At 44.9% G+C, this 23,146-nt stretch overlaps 1 protein-coding gene across 1 annotated transcript in view; it reads right to left on the bottom strand.

The window, feature by feature from the left end:
- Window positions 1-23,028, bottom strand: part of LOC120054720 (epidermal growth factor receptor substrate 15-like 1) — a 34,100-nt gene extending 11,072 nt beyond the window's left edge. Inside the window, exons 1-22 of the mRNA XM_039002273.1 lie at window positions 22,992-23,028; window positions 21,833-21,874; window positions 21,562-21,651; window positions 20,982-21,029; window positions 20,767-20,862; window positions 20,485-20,550; window positions 20,115-20,300; window positions 19,719-19,964; window positions 19,447-19,604; window positions 19,188-19,365; window positions 18,573-18,635; window positions 17,393-17,481; window positions 13,890-13,962; window positions 13,548-13,709; window positions 11,704-11,901; window positions 10,150-10,314; window positions 7,914-8,019; window positions 7,453-7,509; window positions 6,658-6,815; window positions 6,474-6,546; window positions 4,681-4,835; window positions 4,359-4,452 (exon numbers count right to left, since the gene is read on the bottom strand). Coding sequence (XP_038858201.1) covers window positions 4,359-4,452; window positions 4,681-4,835; window positions 6,474-6,546; window positions 6,658-6,815; window positions 7,453-7,509; window positions 7,914-8,019; window positions 10,150-10,314; window positions 11,704-11,901; window positions 13,548-13,709; window positions 13,890-13,962; window positions 17,393-17,481; window positions 18,573-18,635; window positions 19,188-19,365; window positions 19,447-19,604; window positions 19,719-19,964; window positions 20,115-20,300; window positions 20,485-20,550; window positions 20,767-20,862; window positions 20,982-21,029; window positions 21,562-21,651; window positions 21,833-21,874; window positions 22,992-23,018 — 2,530 coding nt within the window. The 5' untranslated portion in view covers window positions 23,019-23,028. The remainder of the gene's footprint in view (window positions 1-4,358; window positions 4,453-4,680; window positions 4,836-6,473; window positions 6,547-6,657; window positions 6,816-7,452; window positions 7,510-7,913; window positions 8,020-10,149; window positions 10,315-11,703; window positions 11,902-13,547; window positions 13,710-13,889; window positions 13,963-17,392; window positions 17,482-18,572; window positions 18,636-19,187; window positions 19,366-19,446; window positions 19,605-19,718; window positions 19,965-20,114; window positions 20,301-20,484; window positions 20,551-20,766; window positions 20,863-20,981; window positions 21,030-21,561; window positions 21,652-21,832; window positions 21,875-22,991) is intronic.
- Between the last annotated feature and the right edge of the window lie 118 nt (window positions 23,029-23,146).

The raw sequence follows: 23,146 nt of genomic DNA, 5'->3' as shown, positions 1-23,146 counted from the left end.
GACATCATGGGAAAATCAAAAGAAATCAGCCAAGACCTCAGAAAATTTTTTGTAGATCTCCACAAGTCTGGTTCATCCTTGGGAGCAATTTCCAAACGCCTGATGGTACCACGTTCATCTGTACAAACAATAGTACGCAAGTATAAACACCATGAGACCACGCAGCCGTCATACCACTCAGGAAGGAGACATGTTCTGTCTCCTAGAGATGAACGTACTTTGGTGCAAAAAGTGCAAATCAATCCCACAACAACAGCAAAGGACCTTGTGAAGATTCTGGAGGAAAGAGGTACAAAAGTATCTATATCCACAGTAAAACGAGTCCTATATCGACATAACCTGAAAGGCCGCTCAGCAAGGAAGAAGCCACTGCTCCAAAACCGCCATTAAAAAGCCAGACTACGGTTCGCAACTGCACATGGGGACAAAGATCATACTTTTTGGAGAAATGTCCTCTGATCTGATTAAACAAAAATAGAACTGTTTGGCCATAATGACCATCGTTACGTATGGAGTAAAAAGGGGGATGCTTGCAAGCCGAAAAACACCATCCCAACCGTGAAGCACGGGAGTGTCAGCATCATGTTGTAGGGGTGCTTCACTGCAGGAGGGACTGGTGCACGTCACAAAATAGATGGCATCACAAGGAAGGACAATATTGTGGATATATAGAAGCAACATTTCAAGACATCAGTCAGGAAGTTAATGCTTGGTCTCAAATGGGTCTTCCAAATGGACAATGACCCCAAGCATACTTCCAAAGTTGTGGCAAAATGGCCTAAGTACAACAAAGTCAAGGTATTGGAGTGGCCATCACAAAGACCTGACCTCAATCCTATAGAACATTTGTTGGCAGAACTGAAAAAGTGTGTGTGAGCAAGGAGGCCTACAAACCTGACTCAGTTACACCAGCTCTGTCAGGAAGAATGGGCCAAAATTCATCCAACTTATTGTGGGAAGCTTGTGGAAGGCTACCCGAAACATTTGATCCAAGTTAAACAATTTAAAGGCAATGCTACCAAATACTAATTGAGTGTATGTAAACTTCTGACCTACTGGGAATGTGATGAAAGAAATAAAAGCTGAAATAAATCATTCTCTCTACTATTATTCTGACATTTCACATTCTTAAAATAAAGTGGTGATCCTAACTGACCCAACACAGGGCATTTTTACTAGGATTAAATGTAAGGAATTGAGTTTAAACGGAGTTTAAATGTATTTGGCTAAGGTGTATGTAAACCTCCGACTTCAACTGTAAGTACTAGTAATGGGTCTCTTAGTCTTCACCAAATAGATCAGAGTGTCACTGGTCATTTCCCCTTCCTTGCATGCTTTTAATTTGTTCCCATCCTGACTCTTTGTGTATTAGGCTATAGGCCTAGTGGAATGTGAGAGTATGATGTAACTTGCACCTTTTTCAGCCTTGAATGAGACAATGTATTACCCTAACCTTATTCTTTCAATAAAGTTATTGTTATTGAAAGTGTCCGATCACAGAACATTCCATAGAATTCTAGAAAAATACTTCCGATGACTAAAATGGCCGTAACTCAGATGATCAATCCTTATAAAATAAGGAAAACTCAATATGCTCTAAGTTTTTCTCTATCTTCATTAGGAAGTTGTGTAAATGGCAGTTGTTTGAGAAAAATGTCACGGTTACACCCACTCCCCCACTCCGGCGCTCGACGTCGCCAGCTGTCTCAGCATTACGCACACCTGCCACCATCATTACGTGCACCTGTGCCTCATGACACTCATCATGACACTCATGGACTCCATCACTTTCCTGATTACCTCCCCTGTATCTGTCACTCTCGTTGGTTCTTTCCTCAGGCGTTATTGACTCTGTTTCTGTCTGTAGGTTTCATGTCTGTACACTACTCGTGTTTCTTGTTTTTTACATGTTCAACATTATTTTTATTTTTTTAAATCCCTCCCTGTACTTGCTTTCCAATTCTTAGCGTACACGTTACAAAAAAAAAGTTTATGATACACATCTTCACAGGTGTTTTTTCTTGACTGATTACGATTTGATTGATTGATGTGGTTCTATTGAATGTCATATCATTTGAAAGGGCCGTTTCTTATCTTTCAAAATATGTACCATGTTTTCATACATGTATATAGTTTGAAACCTGCAAAGTATGCTCATTAATGTATGCAGAGGCGATCGTCTCAGTAAATTCAGAAATTCTAAAACTCTCCTACCGATGATGCAACAATGCCAATATGGCGAGTTACAGTTACAGTGGGGCAAAAAAGTATTTAGTCAGCCACCAATTGTGCAAGTTCTCCCACTTAAAAAGATAAGAGAGGCCTGTAATTTTCATCATAGGTACACTTCAACTATGACAGACAAAATGAGAAAAAAAATCCTGAAAATCACATTGTAGGATTTTTAATGAATTTATTTGCAAATTATGGTGGAAAATAAGTATTTGGTCAATAACAAAAGTTTATCTCAATACTTTGTTATATACCCTTTGTTGGCAATGACAGAGGTCAAACGTTTTCTGTAAGTCTTCACAAGGTTTTCACACACTGTTGCTGGTATTTTGGCCCATTCCTCCATGCAGATCTCCTCTAGAGCAGTGATGTTTTGGGGCTGTTGCTGGGCAACACGGACGTTCAACTCCCTCCAAAGATTTTCTATGGGGTTGAGATCTGGAGACTGGCTAGGCCACTCCAGGACCTTGAAATGCTTCTTACGAAGCCACTCCTTCGTTGCCCGGGCGGTGTGTTTGGGATCATTGTCATGCTGAAAGACCCAGCCACGTTTCATCTTCAATGCCCTTGCTGATGGAAGGAGGTTTTCACTCAAAATCTCACGATACATGGCCCCATTCATTCTTTCCTTTACACGGATCAGTCGTCCTGGTCCCTTTGCAGAAAAACAGCCCCAAAGCATGATGTTTCCACCCCCATGCTTCACAGTAGGTATGGTGTTCTTTGGATGCAACTCAGCATTCTTTGTCCTCCAAACACGACGAGTTGAGTTTTTACCAAAAAGTTCTATTTTGGTTTCATCTGACCATATGACATTCTCCCAATCTTCTTCTGGATCATCCAAATGCTCTCTAGCAAACTTCAGACGGGCCTGGACATGTACTGGCTTAAGCAGGGGGACACGTCTGGCACTGCAGGATTTGAGTCCCTGGCGGCGTAGTGTGTTACTGATGGTAGGCTTTGTTACTTTGGTCCCAGCTCTCTGCAGGTCATTCACTAGGTCCCCCCGTGTGGTTCTGGGATTTTTGCTCACCGTTCTTGTGATCATTTTGACCCCACGGAGTGAGATCTTGCGTGGAGCCCCAGATCGAGGGAGATTATCAGTGGTCTTGTATGTCTTCCATTTCCTAATAATTGCTCCCACAGTTGATTTCTTCAAACCAAGCTGCTTACCTATTGCAGATTCAGTCTTCCCAGCCTGGTGCAGTTCTACAATTTTTTTTCTGGTGTCCTTTGACAGCTCTTTGGTCTTGGCCATAGTGGAGTTTGGAGTGTGACTGTTTGAGATTGTGGACAGGTGTCTTTTATACTGATAACAAGTTCAAACAGGTGCCATTAATACCGGTAACGAGTGGAGGACAGAGGAGCCTCTTAAAGAAGAAGTTACAGGTCTGTGAGAGCCAGAAATCTTGCTTGTTTGTAGGTGACCAAATACTTATTTTCCACCATAATTTGCAAATAAATTCATAAAAAATCCTACAATGTGATTTTCTGGATGTTTTATTCTCATTTTGTCTGTCATAGTTGAAGTGTACCTATGATGAAAATTACAGGCCTCTCTCATCTTTTTAAGTGGGAGAACTTGCACAATTGGTGGCTGACTAAATACTTTTTTGCCCCACTGTAGCTGGTGTTCTAAAGCCTAGTGTTTCCATTCCCTTTCATTATAATCCACATAATAATTCAAATTTCTGTTGCTGCAGGATTATTTTTCTGCTGTAGCAAACTGGCTCAAATTAAGATCCTACATCTGTAAAATGAAACGGACCTATATTGTAAAGAGTAATGCTGCTACAATAATTCATGTAAAATAGTAAATTAATCTATATGATGTGAAAGTGAAAGTGAAAGTGGTAGCTGAATCACCCAGTGGTGCAGAGCGTTGTATTATTCATAGTAAAACCTAGGTTGGTGGCATTATATGTCCTTGGTTAACACACTACCTCCCCCTCATTAAAAAAAATGTCTCCTTTCCCTCTCTCTGTTTCTCGTTCTCTGTCTCTCTGTGGCACAACAATTCTCTTCGTCTCTCTGTCTCTCTCTTTCTTGTACAATCACTCTCCATCTCTAGTCTCCCACTGACTCCCCCCTCCACTTCTCCCTGTTTTCCCTCAGGCCTTACTCACCACTGGGTGGTTTGGGTCTGGGTGGAATGCTCTTCTTGGGCGGCAGAGCTGGGCCGTCCTGCTTCCTACTGAAGGGGTCGTCCACGAACCCAGACTGGAGAGGGGGAGGAAAGGACGGCGGGAGAGAGAGGGAGAGACAGACAGACATTTCACAACTGTCAAGTGCCAACTCATATCAAGACTGATGTATGTGCATTGAAGACGATGAATCAGGAAATTAGAAAAAAATACACAAACGGTCCTTTGTGCACCCCTGGGTAGGAAATATGCAGTCTACTGAACGAATAGATGCTATACAGTTCATAGTCCTTGGTAGAAGTACCTGCTGGTATTCTGGAAAGCCTCCTCTTCCTTCCATCGGGTCTCTGACCTTTGACATTTGGCTGAAGTCTGCGAACCCACTGTTACTGCCAAATGAGCTGTTACTGCTTCCAAAGGCAGTACTGCTTCCAAAGGGGTCGAGCGTGCCAAAGAGATCTGAGAAAATGTCAACATGAAACATTCAAGGATGTGTAGGTTATCGAGAACAAATACACAAATATTCAAAAGGATTCTCCATGATACATGACTGATATGAGCTGTGCTTCCAGAGTCATTGCTCTAAGGTTGGCACACTGTTGCATCAAGGTTTCACTGTTTGACTCCTGAGTGTATATAAACCCTGTACAGTTTCAGTCAAGAAAAAGGAGAAGCTTGAAAATAGGCTAGACAAAATGAGCTGGTGAAAAAAAGAGATAATTTGAAGTAGTTGGCGTGACACCTTTTCTCTCAGCTCATAATTGTAATAGGCAAACAAACATGAAAACCTGATCCTACAAACATTTTTACATGTTCATTGTTTTTACATTTAAACGTTATTTAACTAGGCAAGTTAAGAACAAATTCTAACCCGGCCAACGCTGGGCCAATTGTGCGCTGCCCTATGGGACTCCCAATCACATCTGGATGTGATACAGCCTGGAATCGAAGTAGTGTGCCTCTTACACTGATACGCAGTGCCTTAGACCGCTGCGCCACTCGGGAGCCCAAACATCCAACTGCCACAGTCAACCCAGTGTTCTAGCATGGCTATGGGACTTCAATACTGCATGGCGTAATGTGTTTATATGGACTACAGTAATTTCCTAGGGAAAATAAAGAGAGGACTTTCTTGTGCCACCCGGTAGAAATGAAGAGTTGATTGAGAATGGGACCTACACACTTACACAGTTGCAGATTGCCCTGTCCAAGGCCTCTCTAGGCTACAGTATTTCCACCCTTACACAGTTACAGATTGCCCTGTCCAAGGCCTCTCTAGGCTACAGTATTTCCACCCTTACACAGTTACAGATTGCCCTGTCCAAGGCCTCTCTAGGCTACAGTATTTCCACCCTTACACAGTTACAGATTGCCCTGTCCAAGGCCTCTCTAAGCTACAGTACTTACACACTTACACAGTTACAGATTGCCTTGTCCAAGGCCTCTCTGGGCTATTTCAGATGCCACAAGCCATCCTCTGGGCCCAAGCCACAACGCATCTCCTGTTTTTACTGGGACTATTTCAAGTGAATTTTAAGTGATCCATGTGCTGCTTAGAATGGGAACCTTCGTAAAAAAAAATATATATAACATCACACAAGAACCTCAACTATTTCCCAATCTTAAAACCGTTCAGGGTCATCATTTGACCCATCTTATCCATACAAATTCTATCTGAGGCATTGATGTCTTTGAACACTGATATTTGTTAACCACCACACTTCCTGGCATTATGGGAGATTTTTTTTTTTTACTGAGACCTACACTAGGCCTAAAAATGTGAGAAAAACAAGGATTCAATGATTGAAAACGGATGCTAAACATGGGAACTCTTTTCACAGCTATTTGACACCTGATCTGCTGTTAAGACAGCTCACCAGCCCACAGGCCTATAGGCCGATATAGTCAAAACAGCAGGCTTGGCCAAAAAGGTGTGAAAAGAAAACAAATGCATTGTGCAACTGAAACAACCCCTTCTCTCTGAATACAAAAATCAGACTTTTACAAGTCATGCCTGAGAAAGGGAGATGAGGAGGGGGGGGGGGGGGGGGGGGTGGGGGGGGTAGAAGAATAGGAGAAAGACATTTGAGCAAGTACCTGGTCCTGGGCCTCTGGTGGATTTTGGGCTAATGGATATGAAAGGGTCTGCGCTGGTTGTAAAGTGGCTAGTCTTCAAGAACAAGCAGAAAGAAACAGTTACATACATATACACCCATTTAGAAACTGAGTTTAATATAAATATATACAAACACATTCCAAGGGTCAGAAAGTGCCACAGTACCTTGGTGGGGAGCGTGGCACTTTTACTGAAGGGGTCGGGGGTGCTGAAGGGGTCTGCCTTGACGGTGGTCTTCCTGAAGAAGTCTTCCGACGAAGCCTTGAAGGGGTCCGTCTCTTTGAATGGGTCCCCCCCAAAGGGGTCTGGGTGGTGAGAGAGATCTAGGACAGCTCAGTGTAGCAGCCTGTGGATCAGACTTGACCTTCCCTTCACATAGGCTAGTCTGACGGTACCCTATCCTTCGCATAGGGACGCGATGTGAATTAGGTTCACTGTAGACTGGAGCATCCGGACCGTAAGTCATGTAGTAGCTGAGATAATGCGAGTCCAATTTGGTTAACCTCTTCAGTAGGAATCATATCATCCAGTTAGTCACTATGTTCAATGTTAATTCCCCTTATGACAGTTCCATTTATTGTTGGTAAGAAAACTGTTTGGAAATGATGCATATTCTTTTAATCAGTTTTAAAAGTGCTGTGTGTTCAACTGTCCTTGGCTTTGCTATTGTCAACATTGAGAATGTAGGCATTCTCCATTACGCCAGACAAATGCAAGAAGTGTCTACAGACACTTGGCAATCACCATTAAGATAACATTCAACAGCCAGCAAATATTTTCTATGGAATGTATGTTGTATATTTCAAAGAGAGAGAAGTGGGACGGTGAAGCAAGCCCGGTTGGACCCTGTTTTTCAAAGTTCCAGAATGTCATCAACTTAACAGGAGGATGGCATTGTATGGAAGTCCATGTATAAGTTTAATTGTGTATGGCTCTTTCTGGTTATGAATAAATAAATACCTGCAGCCGCTGGTAGTGATGGCTGCTTTGCAAAAGGGTCGTTTTGGAAGGGGTCACCTACAGGAGAGGAGTTGAGATGGGGGACGAGGGGGAGGGGGAGAAGACAATCAGAGGCTTTGGCACAGAGGACAAAAGCTAAAACGTTGGAAGGGGGTATCTAAACACAGAAGGATCAAAAACAAATTATAGAGCACACTTAAGGCAAACAAAGGCAGAACTACAAAAACAACGTCTTAGCCAAGCTGCAGAGGAGTCCACATTGCTTCTGGTGAAACTACAAATCATGTCGGGATAGGGAGGATGGGAGCCCTGTGGGAACATTTGAGCGAGGAGGAGAGGAAACTCAAGCAGGACTATCTGAGGAGAGGAGGAGAGGACGGAGGGATAACGGGGAGAGATGAGCGATTGCAGAGGCCATTGAAAGAGAAGGACAGGAAAGGGAGAGGAGAGAGAATCGGCACCTTTGAACGGGTCTGTCTTGAAGGGGTCTTCGGAGTGGAAGGGGTCTGTGTGCATCTCCTGAGGGACGCTACAGAACCCAGATGTCTTCACCTTAAACGGGTCCTCCTGAGAATGTGAGAAAAACATATCTGTCTGTTTGGTTCTGGAGAGCCTTGGTTTATTTACACTTTAAACGGTGCCACCATCTCCAACCATTTTCCCCTCAGACAGACATTAAGGAGAAAAACCAACGCACGTCGACTCCATTGTTTATTCAGTCGGCCGATAAGTCTTGCCGAGCTGTCAAACACGACAGCTATCAAATCAAAATACTTCATATTTCAATAAGGGCCCACTCAGGTTCAAGAGGAGGAATGTGAGTTCAACAACACTAACAGAGACCTCGACGAGAGAGGAATGTGTGCCTGAAGAAAAGCCTCCACTGTTGCTGCTTCCAGACTTGACTAGACCAGAGAGCGCCCCGGGCTTGAGTTTCACTTTAATAACACAAAGGGAATTTTCATTCTTCTGCAATTTGCCCATTCTGTATCTGCTGCGCCCCACTGCACTCAGCTGGTCCCAATGAAAACGCCCCCAAGAGTCGGTAGGAAACAACCATCTGTTAGGGCCCACATTCTTCAGGGTGTCGGGTTTCTCTAGAAAACCTGCCTTCACGTGCCAGGCGAGCCCTGGCTATGAAAACGCTAACTTGTTATGTTTCATTAGCAGGACTTCTCCTCGTTTCAATAAGAGGCCTGACCGTGATCCCTGTATTCACTCCGCCATGACATCCAACGCTGCCCAGAATTAGGGCCAAGAATAAGCGCTAAGTGTTCGAGCCCTTTCAAAACGCACAAGTAATAAAGCTTAAGACGGAATAACAGAGGGCTGCCAGGTAAAATAACAGCGTGCAAGAGTATTTAAGCCAAGATAATTACATTAAATAAGATATAACCAAACTATGGGATTAATATAAACCACTTAAGATTCTGCATGCCCCGGAGCCGCTCGTTTGAACGGAACATTTCTGACACTAAACAAGGGAAATGATACCTCTTTTCTTTACAGGCAAAGGTTTAGCATATTCCACTTATCTCTTCTCTTTATCTGATCATCTCCGGTGACACACAGGTCAATTTCACACCCAGGCCAGCAGCCGACAATGAATCATCATGTTACCATGATCTGCAGATGTGGCTGAAATGTACTACACCTTAGCTGCCATCCATTGTTCAAGTCCAAATGTACCAGATGTGTTCAGCAGAGTACTGCCTTTCTAGGTTGAACCAGTTCTCCACTAGACACCAAGCATTCAACCTCAATTGACCTCTTTTATACACACTACATGGTCAAAGGTATGTGGACACCCCCTTCAAATGACTGGATTTGGCCATTTCAGCCACACTCATTACTGACAGATGTATAAAATCAAGCACACAGGCATTCAATCTCCATAGACAAACATTGGCAGTAGAATGGCCTTACTGAAAAGCTCAGTGACGTTCAACGTGGCACCGTCATAGGATGCTACCTTCACAACAAGTCAGTTTGTAAAATTGAGACCCTGCTAGAGCTGCCCCGGTCCACTATAAGTGCTGTTATTATGAAGTGGAAACGTCTAGGAGCAACAACGGCGCAGCCGCGAAATGGTAGGCCACACAAGCTCACAAAACGGGACCCCCGAGTGCTGAAGCGAGCAACGGGTAAACGTCCTCTGTGCTCGGTTGCAACACTATTGAGTTCCAAACTTCCCCTGGAAGCAACGTCAACACAAGAACTGTTCGTCGGGAGCTTCATGAAATGGGTTTCCATGGCCGAGCAGCCGCACACAAGCCTAAGATCATCAGGCGCAATGCCAAGCGTCGGCTGGAGTGGTGTAGAGCTTGCCGCCATTGAGCCCTGACCTCAACCCCATCGAACACCTTTGGGATGAATTGGAACGCTGACTGCGAGCCAGGCCTAATCGCCCAACGTCAGTGCCCGACCTCCCTAATGCTCTTTTGGCCGAATGGAAGTCCCAGCAGCAATGTTCCAACATCTAGTGGAAAGCCTTCCCAGTAGAGTGGAGGCTGTTATAGCAGCAAAGGGGGGACCAACTCCATATTAATGCCCATGATTTTGGAATGAGATGTTAGACGAGCAGGTGTCCACATACCTTTGGCCATGTAGTGTATTACCTCTACATGCTTAGGAAAAACTCTGGATCGTAGTTACAGGGCCCAGAGTTTAACCTCCTGAGCAATGTGGTCTCCTCACCATGGCTCCGAAACCTCCATTCTCACGGTCGTGGAATCCCTCGCTCATGTCAGCCAGGTTGGTCATGCTGCCTCCGTTAGTCCCGTTCAAGTTGCTGTTGTACTGCTCAATGCTCTTATTCATCTCCTGCTGGCTGTCGTGGATCTGAGACAGCTTACTGCGAGCCTGGAGGAACAGCGCAGCACAACACAGTAGGTTCATGTAGGGTTTCTTTCAACAGAGGATATTAGGGCTGTTAGGGGAACAACAGTTATATGTGAACGCATGTGTTTGTACATCAGGTTGTGATGACTTTCATTTGAATGTGTCTTTGAGAGATTCCATCAAAATGAGCCACCATCCCAAAAGGATCTCTTTCCGTTCAATAGCTTTTCTAGGGAACGGAGAGTGAGTGCATATTATTGCAGGTGATCGTCGAGGAAATGATCAACCGGCGTGGCTCTACGACCCACTCAATGGCCTTTTGACCGCTGTGTTTCATAAGACAGTACGCACGGCCCCGACAAGGCCTGAATGGGACCAGTCATTTGTGAAGAGAAACCCTCTCACAATATGGCCTCGTGCAGGGCACCCTGGGAGGAGTCTCAGTGCAGGCGTCACATGGTTCCGTTCACATTGCAGTGGCTACAGCTGATTGCGGGTATTCCCCATAGCTCCTCACAGATGGTGGTCTTGGACTACAATACTGTAATCTCAGTATGGTTTGAATTCAATGAGAGAAGAGTGATGAATGAGGATATTAGTCAACATGATTTGGCGCTGCAGGGTATGGAAGTAGCTAAGCGCTGCTATTTGTTCATAATGAGAGTAGATCGGAATGGATTTTCTCTCACTTTCCTCAACGTAACGTAAGGGACGCCACCCCTCACCTATAAAAGAGAACACAGCCATCTCAGCATCCTTTCTCAGGGTGATGTGAGAACTGAAGTGTGGGCTGGGGCTGTGGAAGTCATGTCAGATATGATGATTAGTGTGGTGCAGAAAGCGGAGGTAGTACATTTGATACTGAAACTGCCACACCCAAATCTGACGGAGGGCAGATATCTCCAAATGAGGGGTTAACTATGATGACATGCACTTTAAAAACAACTTCACTAGAATTTCACTGAAAATCTATTAAGTACTTCTTCATTTCCCAGTCTGTGCTGAATTTCTCCCAGAAGGGAAGACCAAACACATATTGAATCTGGTCATGTTCGTCAATTCGTGACACAAAAACTCCCCCTGGTGGTCACACTAGGAAGTGTCTTGCAACAGGTCCTCTCACATCCCAGACACATTAGCCTGATTCACACTCACTATAGAACAAAACCGAGCCATGCCGAGCTGAATTGGGCTGGCTTGGTTATGCATCCACCATAGCTGTGCTGGAACCATGCTGGAATGGACAATGTGACAATACAATATCAAACGCCTTATAGTGTGAATCAGGTGTGATGAGTCGTTGTACTTAACCCTAACCGCAACAAGACATCACTGTGTCTGGGACTTCTGCATATCTGACTGGGGGCATGTCTGTTGCCTCTCCTCTCCCTCTACCTGGTTCTCTCTCACCTGGTTGATCTCGTCCTGGGTGGCTTTGAGGGACTTGATGATGGTCTCCAGTTGGAACTTGCCAGCCGTTAGGCTCTGTTCCAGCTGGCTCTCCTCCAGCTGCAGCTGGTTCAGGTCTGCCTTGGCTCGACTCAGCTCCTCTTCTTGGCTCTGCAGGTCAGTCTCCTGGGAGTGGATCTGATTCTGCAGGGATGAAATCTGGGGTAGAGAAAGAGATTGACAGCAAGAGACAGTGGGAGAGACAGCGAGGAAAAAAGAAAGTGGAGGACGAAAGCGATGCCTACCAGATTGATAGTGAAGGCTGTAGGGGTGTAACGGTACAACACATAAACATATAAAACACTAGGCCTACAGGCTATGTCTACACTGCATTGTAGCCTATGCCTCCTGAGTAAATCTGAGCTGAATTCTTTCTCTCGGGCTATTCCGTTCAAACAAATAGAGCCGATGTGAACATTGTAATCAAAATTCAACTCTTAATTGGGGCATTTCAAACTGTTCTTTTGTGAGGTCGAAGCCGGGAACTACTACTGAACAAAAATAGAACCGCAACGTGCAACAATTCCACAGATTTGACTGAGTTACAGATCATATAAGGAAATCAGTCAATATAAATAAATAAATTAGGCTCTAATCTATGGATTTCACATGACTGGGCAGGGGCGCAGCCATGGGTGGACCTGGGAGGGTATACGCCTACCCACTTGGGAGCCAGGCCCAGCCAACCAGAATTATTTTTTTCCCAATAAAAGGGCTTTGTGCACAAAATTTGAGAGAAATAAGCTTTTTGTGCGTATTAACATTTTCTGGGATCTTTAATTTCAGCTCATGATAAATGGGACCAACACTTCCCATGCTGCGTTTATATTTTTGTTCAGAATAGCTCTGTACGATGGCGATAAACCAGAATTGGAGGATCCTCTATCATAGTTGAAATCTTCCGTTTGGGAACATTATGGCTTCCCTGTAGGTTCCAACGGCGATGGACAGAGAGTTGTGGATAACACATTATCGCTCAATGACAATAGCCTATGCAGCTGCCAACATCTCAAATATGTTGACACGTTTACATCGACATCGTCCCAGTATGCCGTAGCAAGCAGGAAACGCTAAGATAACACAACAACACAACAACGTCTCCCCTCTGCATTCATGCAGCCCTCAGCAGCTGATTCTGACCGGGCCAAAGAAATTACAAGAGCGATAGCTAGGCTATGTTTATATTTTGTACAGTCTTTGGTTTTTGGCCATAGATATGTGCCCATTCTCTGTGGTTGATGATAGTTGGTTCCTTATGAAAGTGCTCGAACTTCCCTCTTGCACCCTTTTCAGCAAACAGGTAGTAGCCGCTCTATATCAGCAAGCCAAAGACCGAGTTTCAAATGAATTAGCCAACGCACCCTGTGTTGCGCTTACTTATTAACAGTGATATCCCATCACATTACCCCAGAGCGGGAGATGTACCCCCTTTATGAGAGTCACTAGTGCGCATCTGGTATTGAAGGAGGCAGTGACATGGAAGTGGGAATTTACCACATACGACTGGGAGAAATCCTCTTGAACGGCCCTCAAACTGGTAATTACTAGTGGGAAACTCGTCTATCATCCTGAGCACCCACTTCTCCCACATGCTGACCTCTGACGTCAACTACTAAGGAAATGGCCTCTATAACAGCATTTTCGGCAGTTAAATGTAACAACAAAACATTATTTATCAAAAGCCATCTATTAATGTGGTTTTTGAAATCTATAATTTGTTTACAAGCATGATAGCTATATTGCTTCCATGATTACAACCAGACCACTGTCAAACCCCTCTGCTTCCCATTATCCCTTACTCTCACCATTTGGGACTCCTCATTGCACTTGATCCGGACGTCGTTGAGCATGTCCTCCAGCTTGGCCTTCTGCTGGTCCATCTCTTCCAGCCTATCCTGGGCCTCCTGCTTCTGGGCCTCCAGCTCCTGCAAGCTGCACGTCTCTCTGTCCAGGTCGTTCTGCATCTCCTGACGAACACGCAGACACACATGTAATCAGCACAACAATGACAATCTGGGAAAAGAGAAGGGAACTCTGAACACGGTGCTGCACTACCTCGTTCCATTTAGAGTAGCAGTATACGGCATTAAAAAACACATGGTGTGTCAAAAAAAAATAAAAAAAATGGAAATGGTACGCCTGCTCACCTGCACCTCCGAGGACTTGTGTCTGATGGCCTCCTCTGTCTCTCTGATGTCCTGCTCCAATGTATACTTCTCCCTGAGGGAGAGGAAAACAACCCCATCAACACACAGCGCCGCCCTCCTCCACCTCCCTCTTCCTCATCCCTCTCTCCCTCCAGACACAAAATGACGACAAGAGAAAAAGGACAGACTGGGACAGCCAAGAGAGGGTTACCTGAGCGCACTCCAGTGTGTAAAAGCAAGAGTGCTGACGCAGCATGAAGAGTAAGTGGTGAAAACAAAAGATTGATCAAATACACACATTTTAAAAAAGGGTTGGAGTGGGGATGAGGTGGGATGAGGTTGAGAGGGAAGGACTCATCCACACCCGGCTGTTACCATTCTTCTCCTTCGAAGTGTCAATTTGATCACCTATTCTACTGTGTTCCATATGCAGCATCTACTAGTATTGCACGGTATACCGGTACCACGGTAATATCACGGTACAAAAACGCCATGATACTTATGTAAAACGTTTTAGAACCCCGTTTCATATGAGACTACCATTTTCTCGGCCATACAGATCTAAAGAACCCGCGTGTGCCTGTTATAAAATGCTTATAAAGTCCGTTTTGTTGACAAATTCTCTTTTAAAAAATGTAAGCAACAGCAACTCGTCTCTTGTATGCGCAGGTTCAATAACGTCTACTTCACGTTCATGCGCATATCACGTGTGGCAACTTTAATCAGCCAGCCTCATCCCCTTCCAGCCATCATCACCTGCTTCTCTGCATCCCCTCTCCCTGCACATCTGTTCCTCCATCAGATTTTAAAATATCATTTTGGCGTGGTGGCGAGCGGGGATGCAGCTCAAACGGTTCAAAAAGAATATGACTCATCTTACTAAAGATTCCTCTTCTTCATCCTCTGCGACTGGGCGAGCATTTTGATATCACTTCACAGGCCGTTTTAAACTAATCCCAGGCCATGTATTATTATTTTTGATAACAAACAACGTTGTGCGGTCATGTTACCTGGCTAGCTAACAACCTGGTAACTTGCCAACAGGTCATTTGATTGGCACAGAAAGAAAGGAAGAGGGTTTGCTACTCATGAGATCTGCTTCAAAAGGTAGGATTCATACAAGACTAAACCATATGACAAATAGATCTCTTTCTGGTGTTCCTTACATTCTGCTTGGTAACTAACATTTTTAAAGTTGGGAGCAGTGTGTATGTTGTTCCTGGGAGAGAGAGAATGGAGTGTGTGTGTTTATAAGGGAGACGGAGGGAGTGTGTGTGAGGGAGACAGAGGGTGTGTGTGAGGGTGGGAGAGAGTGTGTGTGAGGGAGAGAGAGAGTGTGTGTGAGGGAGAGAGGGAGGGAGGGAGGGAGTGTGTGGGAGACAGAGGGAGGGAGGGAGACAGAGAGTAGGTGAGGGAGAGAGAGAAAGTGTGTGAGGGAGGGAGAGAGTATGTGAGGGAAGAAGAGAGTGTGTGAGGGAGGGAGAGTATGTGAGGGAGAGAAAGAGTGTGTAAGAGAAGGAGAGAGTGTATGAGGGAGGGAGAGAGTGTGTGAGGGAGACAGAGAGTGTGTGAGGGAGGAAGAGAGAGTGTGAGGGAGGGGGGAGAGAGTGTGTGAGGGATGGAGAAATTGTGAATGAGGGAGAGTGTGAGGGAGGGAGAGTGAGTGTGAGGGAGGGAATGTGTGAGGGAAGGAGAGAGTGTGAGGGAGAGAGAGAGTGTGAGGGAGGGAGAGAAAGTGTGAGAGAGTGAGAGTGTGTGAGGGAGAGAGTGTGTGAGGGAGGGAGAGAATGTGTGATGGAACGTGGGATAGAGAGTATGAGGGAGGGAGAAAGTGTGTGAGGGAGGGAGAGAGTGTGTGAGGGAGAGTGTGTGAGGGAGGGAGAGAGTGTGTGAGGGAGAGAGTGTGTGAGGGAGGGAGAGAGTGTGAGGGAGGGAGAGAGAGAGTGTGTGAGGGAGAGAGAGGGTGAGGGAGGGAGAGAGTGTGTGAGGGAGAGAGTGTGAGGGAGGGAGAGAGAGAGTGTGTGAGGGAGAGAGAGGGTGAGGGAGGGAGAGAGTGTGTGAGGGAGAGAGTGTGAGGGAGGGAGAGAGAGAGAGAGTGTGTGAGGGAGAGAGAGTGTGTGAGGGAGGGAGAGAGAGTGTGAGGGAGGAAGAGAGAGTGTGAGGGAGGGAGGGAGAGAGTGTGTGAGGGATGGAGAAATTGTGAATGAGGGAGAGTGTGAGGGAGGGAGAGTGAGTGTGAGGGAGAGAATGTGTGAGGGAAGGAGAGAGTGTGAGGGAGAGAGAGAGTGTGAGGGAGGGAGAGAAAGTGTGAGAGAGTGAGAGTGTGTGAGGGAGAGAGTGTGTGAGGGAGGGAGAGAATGTGTGATGGAACGTGGGATAGAGAGTATGAGGGAGGGAGAAAGTGTGTGAGGGAGGGAGAGAGTGTGTGAGGGAGAGTGTGTGAGGGAGGGAGAGAGTGTGTGAGGGAAAGAGTGTGTGAGGGAGGGAGAGAGTGTGAGGGAGGGAGAGAGAGAGTGTGTGAGGGAGAGAGAGGGTGAGGGAGGGAGAGAGTGTGTGAGGGAGAGAGTGTGAGGGAGGGAGAGAGAGAGTGTGTGAGGGAGAGAGAGGGTGAGGGAGGGAGAGAGTGTGTGAGGGAGAGAGTGTGAGGGAGGGAGAGAGAGAGAGAGTGTGTGAGGGAGAGAGTGTGTGAGGGAGGGAGAGAGAGTGTGAGGGAGGGAGAGAGAGTGTGAGGGAGGGAGAGTGTGTATGTGTGTTAGCTGAAGAGTAAAGGATTCATGCAGTGTTTTCCCCTTACTGCCACAACGACATGCAGAACATTATGCATGAATATCCCTTCCTCCCATTCCTCCAGCCAGTTAGGCTGGAGGAATGGGAGGAAGGCCTGTGGAAGTTAGGCCTGTGGAAGTGTGAATATTCATGACAAGTTTTTTGTATAGAACATGCGCATAATGTTTGGAAAACAGGTCCGGGGGTCGAACCGGACGCTAGGCCACTAGCGTGGTACCGCGATACTACCGTAATACAGTACTTGGCCTGCTATTGTATCGTTAGTAAAATGACTGGCATCATGACAAACCTTATATCTATAAGGTGCCTGTTTCAAATGGAATGCTCACTTTAATCTGTTCAGTAGATAGTCGATATATTTATTAAAAAACGCAAGAGTATAGTTGCTCTGTTTATTCCATTTTGGTTAAACTATTACTAAAACTGCACTGACTTAATCAAGTCGTTGAGTGATGATTGACGAACAAGGAAATGAAAGGTGGAACTCATACAGGGTGATATAAGCTAGATATGACAAAGAAAAATGACTAGACATCTGGAAAACCACATCCTTTAAGACTTTCTGTGATATTGTGTTTTAAGATTCTGGATTTGCTACATCTTTGTCAGTAGCACAAACAAGGCACAAACAACAGTGAATAAATTCAATCAAAACGATTTTGTGATCACTTTGAAAGAAAATGACACATTTCATATCTCCCAGTGTTGGGAATTACCTCTGCAGCTGAGCGATCTCTTGACTGATGTCGTCCAGCTCCTTGATTCCAGTGAACTCTGACCCTGACCCCACAGAACTGGAGCTGTCCTGTGGAGGGACGGACAGAAAGAGAAAGAGAAGAAGAGAAAGAAAGTGAGCCCCATTCTTCAGCTGACCTGAGAGAGAGCCAGAGTTGCCACGACACCAAACCATCCAGACCAAGCCATGGTAAAGAGACGGCGACAACAGGGAAGGAAGCACCACAGAGGGACGGGGCAACGGGGCGAAAAAGGCCCGAGGGGAGTTGTTAACCGCCGCCACGGTCAGAAAACTCAGGAGGTCAAGTCACACCACCGTTCACAGTCACTGAGTTCTCACAAATGCTTTGCATCTCTTTGGGTTTCTGTCTAGCGAGCCATCGAAAGCATTTGTCAGGTTTTCGTCAGTTACCTACCCAGAACTTGAACATTATTTGCTGATACAGAGATATAACCCAGAAAGCGGCATTCAGCAGCGTTTAGGTTAGGGTAAAGAAGAAAACAGTGTGCGGTAAGCTCTTGGTAGGGTCTAAGCACCAGACTAGAGAAGGACAGCAGCAATCAACACAGTCACAGAAAGAGAGGTTTACAGGAGCCTCCAAACACACAAAGCACATCACTTCACAGAGCTCCAGGTTGCAAACCACATACAAACCACATAAATATAATTTCACACCAAATCAATCAATTAATAGTTATTGTCCATCAAGAAGATACTCTCTCCACAACACAATACTGTAGTTACATAACACTCCTCGGCTGCCTAAGCACATGTCTTTGTTATCAGAGTGTCTCAGATGTAGGATCTTAATTTGAGCCATGTGCTACAACAGGATAATAATCATGCAGCAACAGGAATTGTGAATTATTATGTGGGATTATAATTATTGGACCTTTTTGTAGGGGTCGATACATTTTTCGTAAAGCAAAATCAAGTCCGAAATTCCAAAGTGGAAATTCCAAAGTTCAGAAGCCTTTTTAAATCCTCAAATACACTACAAGTTGTAAATGTCCTGCATTGCAGGAAAGTTCTCCTGCAACAGGGTGATCAAATGAAGATCCTACAACTGTATTGTCCCTTCCCTCTTTGAAACCAAGCACCTGTAAGCAGTGCCATTGGAAATTCCAACGCATTTTCAACAAGCTAAATATGGGACTCACCCGCCTCATCTCAGACAGAGCAGCCACCTCAGAGCCCACGGGAGTCATATACCCAGACATACTCTGTGGATAGAGACAAGGGATGAAGAGCTACTACTGAACACAAGAATGATTCCTAGCCATGAGACACACAGTGTCAATCCCAGACATTAACACACGATTAGATCTCCCTAAACTGTCATTTGTCTCAAAGTGTATGAACAGAAAGGAAGTTGTACTCTATATATGCTTCCAACAATTGAAGTGGTAAACCTAATAACCTTCGTCACAAAGTGGAATTACAAGCACTTTAAGTGTGTCTCCGCACAAAAATAGAAAGTGTGTGTGTGTTTTCCTACATTATCAGGACCAAAATGTCCCGACAAGGTAGAAAAACAATAATAATCCGTGTTCTGTATTTGTTCAAATGTTAGGTTAGGCTTAATGGTTAAGTTTAGGGTTAAGGTTAGTGTCAGGGGTTTGGGGGTTTTGATTAGGTTAAGGGTTAAGGGTTAGGGAAAATAGGATTTGGAATGGAAATACATGTTTACTCCCCAAAAAGTTCTGAAAATTCACATAAAAGCTCTCTGTGTGTGTGTGTGTTCTTGTGCAGGTGTGTGATGCGTGCATGCATACATGGGAGGGAGTGGTACACACTGGCACGGGAGTGCCCCTCTCTGAGGGGGGGATCATGTCAGGGGTCAGGGCCTGAGGAGGGTCAATGCCTTTGCTGACTTTCTGCTGGATGAAGTGCATGGCCAGAGAAAACTGCTCTCGCGTCAGCTTCCCCATCTGCCTGGTGTCTGCCAGGGCCCTGGACACACAATAACAACAACATGAGTAATACAGTCGACTTCAGTCCGGTAATCAGGTGGCATCAGTCCGTCTCTCTTACCATATGTGTGCCAGTAGATTCTGGGGCAGCCCCGAGTGCATGAAGATGTCCTTGACTTCCATGCCGCTGACAAAGCCATCTACATCCAAGTCTGTCTTCAGGAAGATGTCGTCAAAGCGCCCTCTGTCTGTCACCGGGACTACCCAGTTCACTGAGTGCTGACGTTCACGGGGAGGGAAATGACATATGTTAAAACACATTACACACTAATAAGTTAAGAGATTGCTTTGTTGCCAATCAAGATATTTTGCTCAACGTATGTGTGTGTTTACCTGTGCAGATTTTAGAGAATGTTTGGGAGAGAGACTGCCGGCGCTGTTGAGGGAGTTCATGCTACCGTGGGAAGGGGTGGAGCGCAGGCTGTCCTTGGGGGGCGGGGGGCTGGCGGGCAACATGGGCACCATGCCAGGAAGGGAGCCCACCAATGACTTCTTTCTCTTGTTTGGAGGGATGAGAGACGAGGGGAGAACAGAGGGGACCGGTTCCTTCTCCAAGGCCCGGTAGACCAGGTGCATGGCCTGGAGAACAGAAGGAAAAGATGAGGATGGAAGTTACACTCATTACTAGTGATAAAAGACGTTACTATCTCATACACAGGCAAATATGAGCCGTGAAACATTTGTTTATTCAGATCTATTCATTCCACAATATACTGGAGTAAACCTTACCACCGCAAACTCCTCTCGATCCAGATGTCCATCTTTATCAATGTCACTGAGATCCCAAACCTTTCCTAACACGTCCAGAGGTAGTTTTGAGTTGGTTAGAACTGGTTTTACTTTGTCACCAGAGAGGAGTCCACTGACTGGTGCAAGGCTTTCAAATATGCCGTCGAATTTACCCTTTTCTTCAGGCTGGAATAGGAAATGAACCAAAATAACAATAAGCCATTGATAAGCAAAGGTAAACTCATGATTCTCTGAATTATGTTCTGTGTTTTTGCACAATAAAATGTACTTTTTCTAATATACAAAAACTCATTTTAGTATGCTCTCATCAAACAAACACATGGTCCAGGGTCAATTCTACATGACTCACCCTCACAGCCCAGTGGGGTTCACTAGAGACGGATGATGTGCTGAGAGATGGGCTGCTAGTGTCCTTCTGTACCACAACAACCAAAAAACAACCTTCAACTTTAACACTTACTTCACAATCTCCCAACCAAACATATCAATCGAATCAAATCAAATGCTATTGGTCGCATACACAGGTTTAGCAGATGTTATTGAGGGTGTAGCTAAATACTTGTGTTCCTAGCATAAATTCCCTCATCATAAAACTATCATGAAACCTGTGTGTAGTTAGGATTGTACTCACAAATTTGGGGGGAGGGATAGTGAGGTTCAAACTTGAGAGGCTGACGTCTTGTCCACCCTGCGCACAGGCCACCAACCGCAACGCTACATAGAACCCCTATAAAAGAAGATGGGACAACGGCATTGTTTATGGGTGTACAAATAGCAGCTCAATTCCCCTCAAGGGTCCCAGTATCAAAGGCATCGCACGCATAGAGGAAATTATTCATTTTCTACCTGTTTGTCCAAGAACCCTTTCCCATCTGGGTCTGCCAAATCCCAGATCTGAGGGGAGACAAACACAAACAAGAGGATTAGGCGTAACTTAGAAAACATCAAGTAAAGCCTCAATGTGCAATAATCATTAGGGAATGTGTACAAAGTAAATAACAAGCAATCTGCATAAAAGTCCCAGTTAACCAGCTGAGACAGGCTGCATAAATGTGGATCAAAGCAGAGCTAGTATGACAAACAAAAGGTAACAATACAAAATCTGGGTACAAATGGAGCTGAAACAAGTGCACTCCCTAAAGGTTCTGATATATAAAAGACATTGATCTGATCAGACCAGGCAATGACGTAAGATGTGGTCATCTTTTCCAGTAATATTCCTCTGGGGGTACTGAAGCATGCGTGCATGTATGTAAATGGTCGTATTACCCCTCGATGACATAGACACTCGAATAAACATGATTTCCTGCTGGTCACTGTCTGCTGCTTTCAGAGCAGTTTATCAGTCTAAAGTGTCAGAGACTGTTCCCTTGGGTATGCCGCTGCCCAAAGCTTTCAGTGGCCAGCAGCACTACACAGTACCCACCTTTCCCAAAGTGACATCAGGAAGACCCGATTTCTTCAGGAACAACGCAGCTTCCGTGGGCCCTACTCTCCCTGTGTTTCCTGGGTCCACCTTGCAAAAACCACACAGCAAATCAAACTGTTAACATGAATCTATCTACACCTCCACTATACTGTTGAATGTGTTTAGTGTTGTCTAATGCGGCCATTGAACAATAAAGAAGTTGAATTCTCCCCAATCTATCTAGATATGACTAGCCTATGTAATAACCAAACCATAAAATGTGTTTTACCTGTCTATAAAAGTTCTCGTACACAGGGTTCCCACTTGACAGCTGATTGGGAAAGGTTTTTCAGATTAGACATATCATTTCAAATAGCTGCTGGAAACCATTGTCTTAAGTCAAATAGCGTGACACACCCCACAAAACCTACTACTGACATCTGGACTTCCCCTTTAAAAATCCACTTAAGGGTTTATCACAACCAGAAGCCAGAGAGGGATTTCCTGTCCCATGTCATCAAATATTAATGTCATCTAATAGGCTTTAAATCTTTTGAGTACCTTTCGAGGAGCTCTTTAAAGCATAATGTAACTTGTAAGATGGCAAAAAGCCTATCTTTGTCAGGGTTTAATTAGATGAAAAACTAGAAGCATCATGTAGCTAATGTGATTGAACCAAAATTGGTCCTCTGTGACTCCGGATGCAAACTCTGAGATTGTGATTCCCAAAATTGGCTGAAACAACACATAGCTTGGGTTTTGAAAAACGATCTACAAGTTAGGACGACAATACATTTCGGCATCTTACTGAAGCAAAAAAACAGCCAATGTAGCCGGCACCGTAAGCACACAACCTGATCAGTCATCATCCATCATCACATAACCACGTTATACCCTAGCCATTTGGTTTCACTACCCACTAACGTTACACGCCTATCGCCTTTTAGTACATTCTTCTATAGCTACAATGGTATTACATTAACTGTTCGTGTGACTGTGTTATTACACTAATGCTCTAATAGTCAGACCGTTCAGCTAGCTAGTATTGTTTAGCACTAACGTTACAATACGTTGGTCTTTCCTGGTTGCATAACTCTTGCGCCTTTGTCTTGTGTCAAAATGTAAATGTTAATTACAAATTCATAAAATTATATTTCATCTAACGATCATTAGCTAGCTAGCTAGCTAACTTGTTCATTTTGCAAGCAAGCTAGCGGTAGCTAGTCCACTAGCCAGCTGGCTAGTCTACGGTACTATCTGCAAGCTTATCGTTACTGATAAGGCCTTGTCCCATCCAGCTAATACTAGTAGCAAGCTAGCTAAACACCCCCTTCTTTCTTTCAAATTAGATTAAAAGCAAACCACTAAAAACTGCAGCTCATTCATCGGCATGCACAACAGCTTGACTGAATGTCCTCCGCATATTTAATTAATTCCTGTTACATTACCTGGGTGAGAGATGTGAGTGCAGCCATCTTCCCTGTTGCTGCGGGAACGCACACAGTACACCCTCCAGCTCGTAGACAACACCACCTCCTAGTGGACACGCTTGCGGCGTGCAAGGTCTTGATGAATGACGTGCATTAATTGACATGACAGTCTC

Source organism: Salvelinus namaycush, chromosome 10 (genome assembly GCF_016432855.1).
Source record: "Salvelinus namaycush isolate Seneca chromosome 10, SaNama_1.0, whole genome shotgun sequence".
NCBI classification, from domain to species: domain Eukaryota; kingdom Metazoa; phylum Chordata; class Actinopteri; order Salmoniformes; family Salmonidae; genus Salvelinus; species Salvelinus namaycush.
The sequence above is the reverse complement of the archived record's forward strand: the minus strand, read 5'-3'. Positions and strand labels throughout refer to the sequence as shown.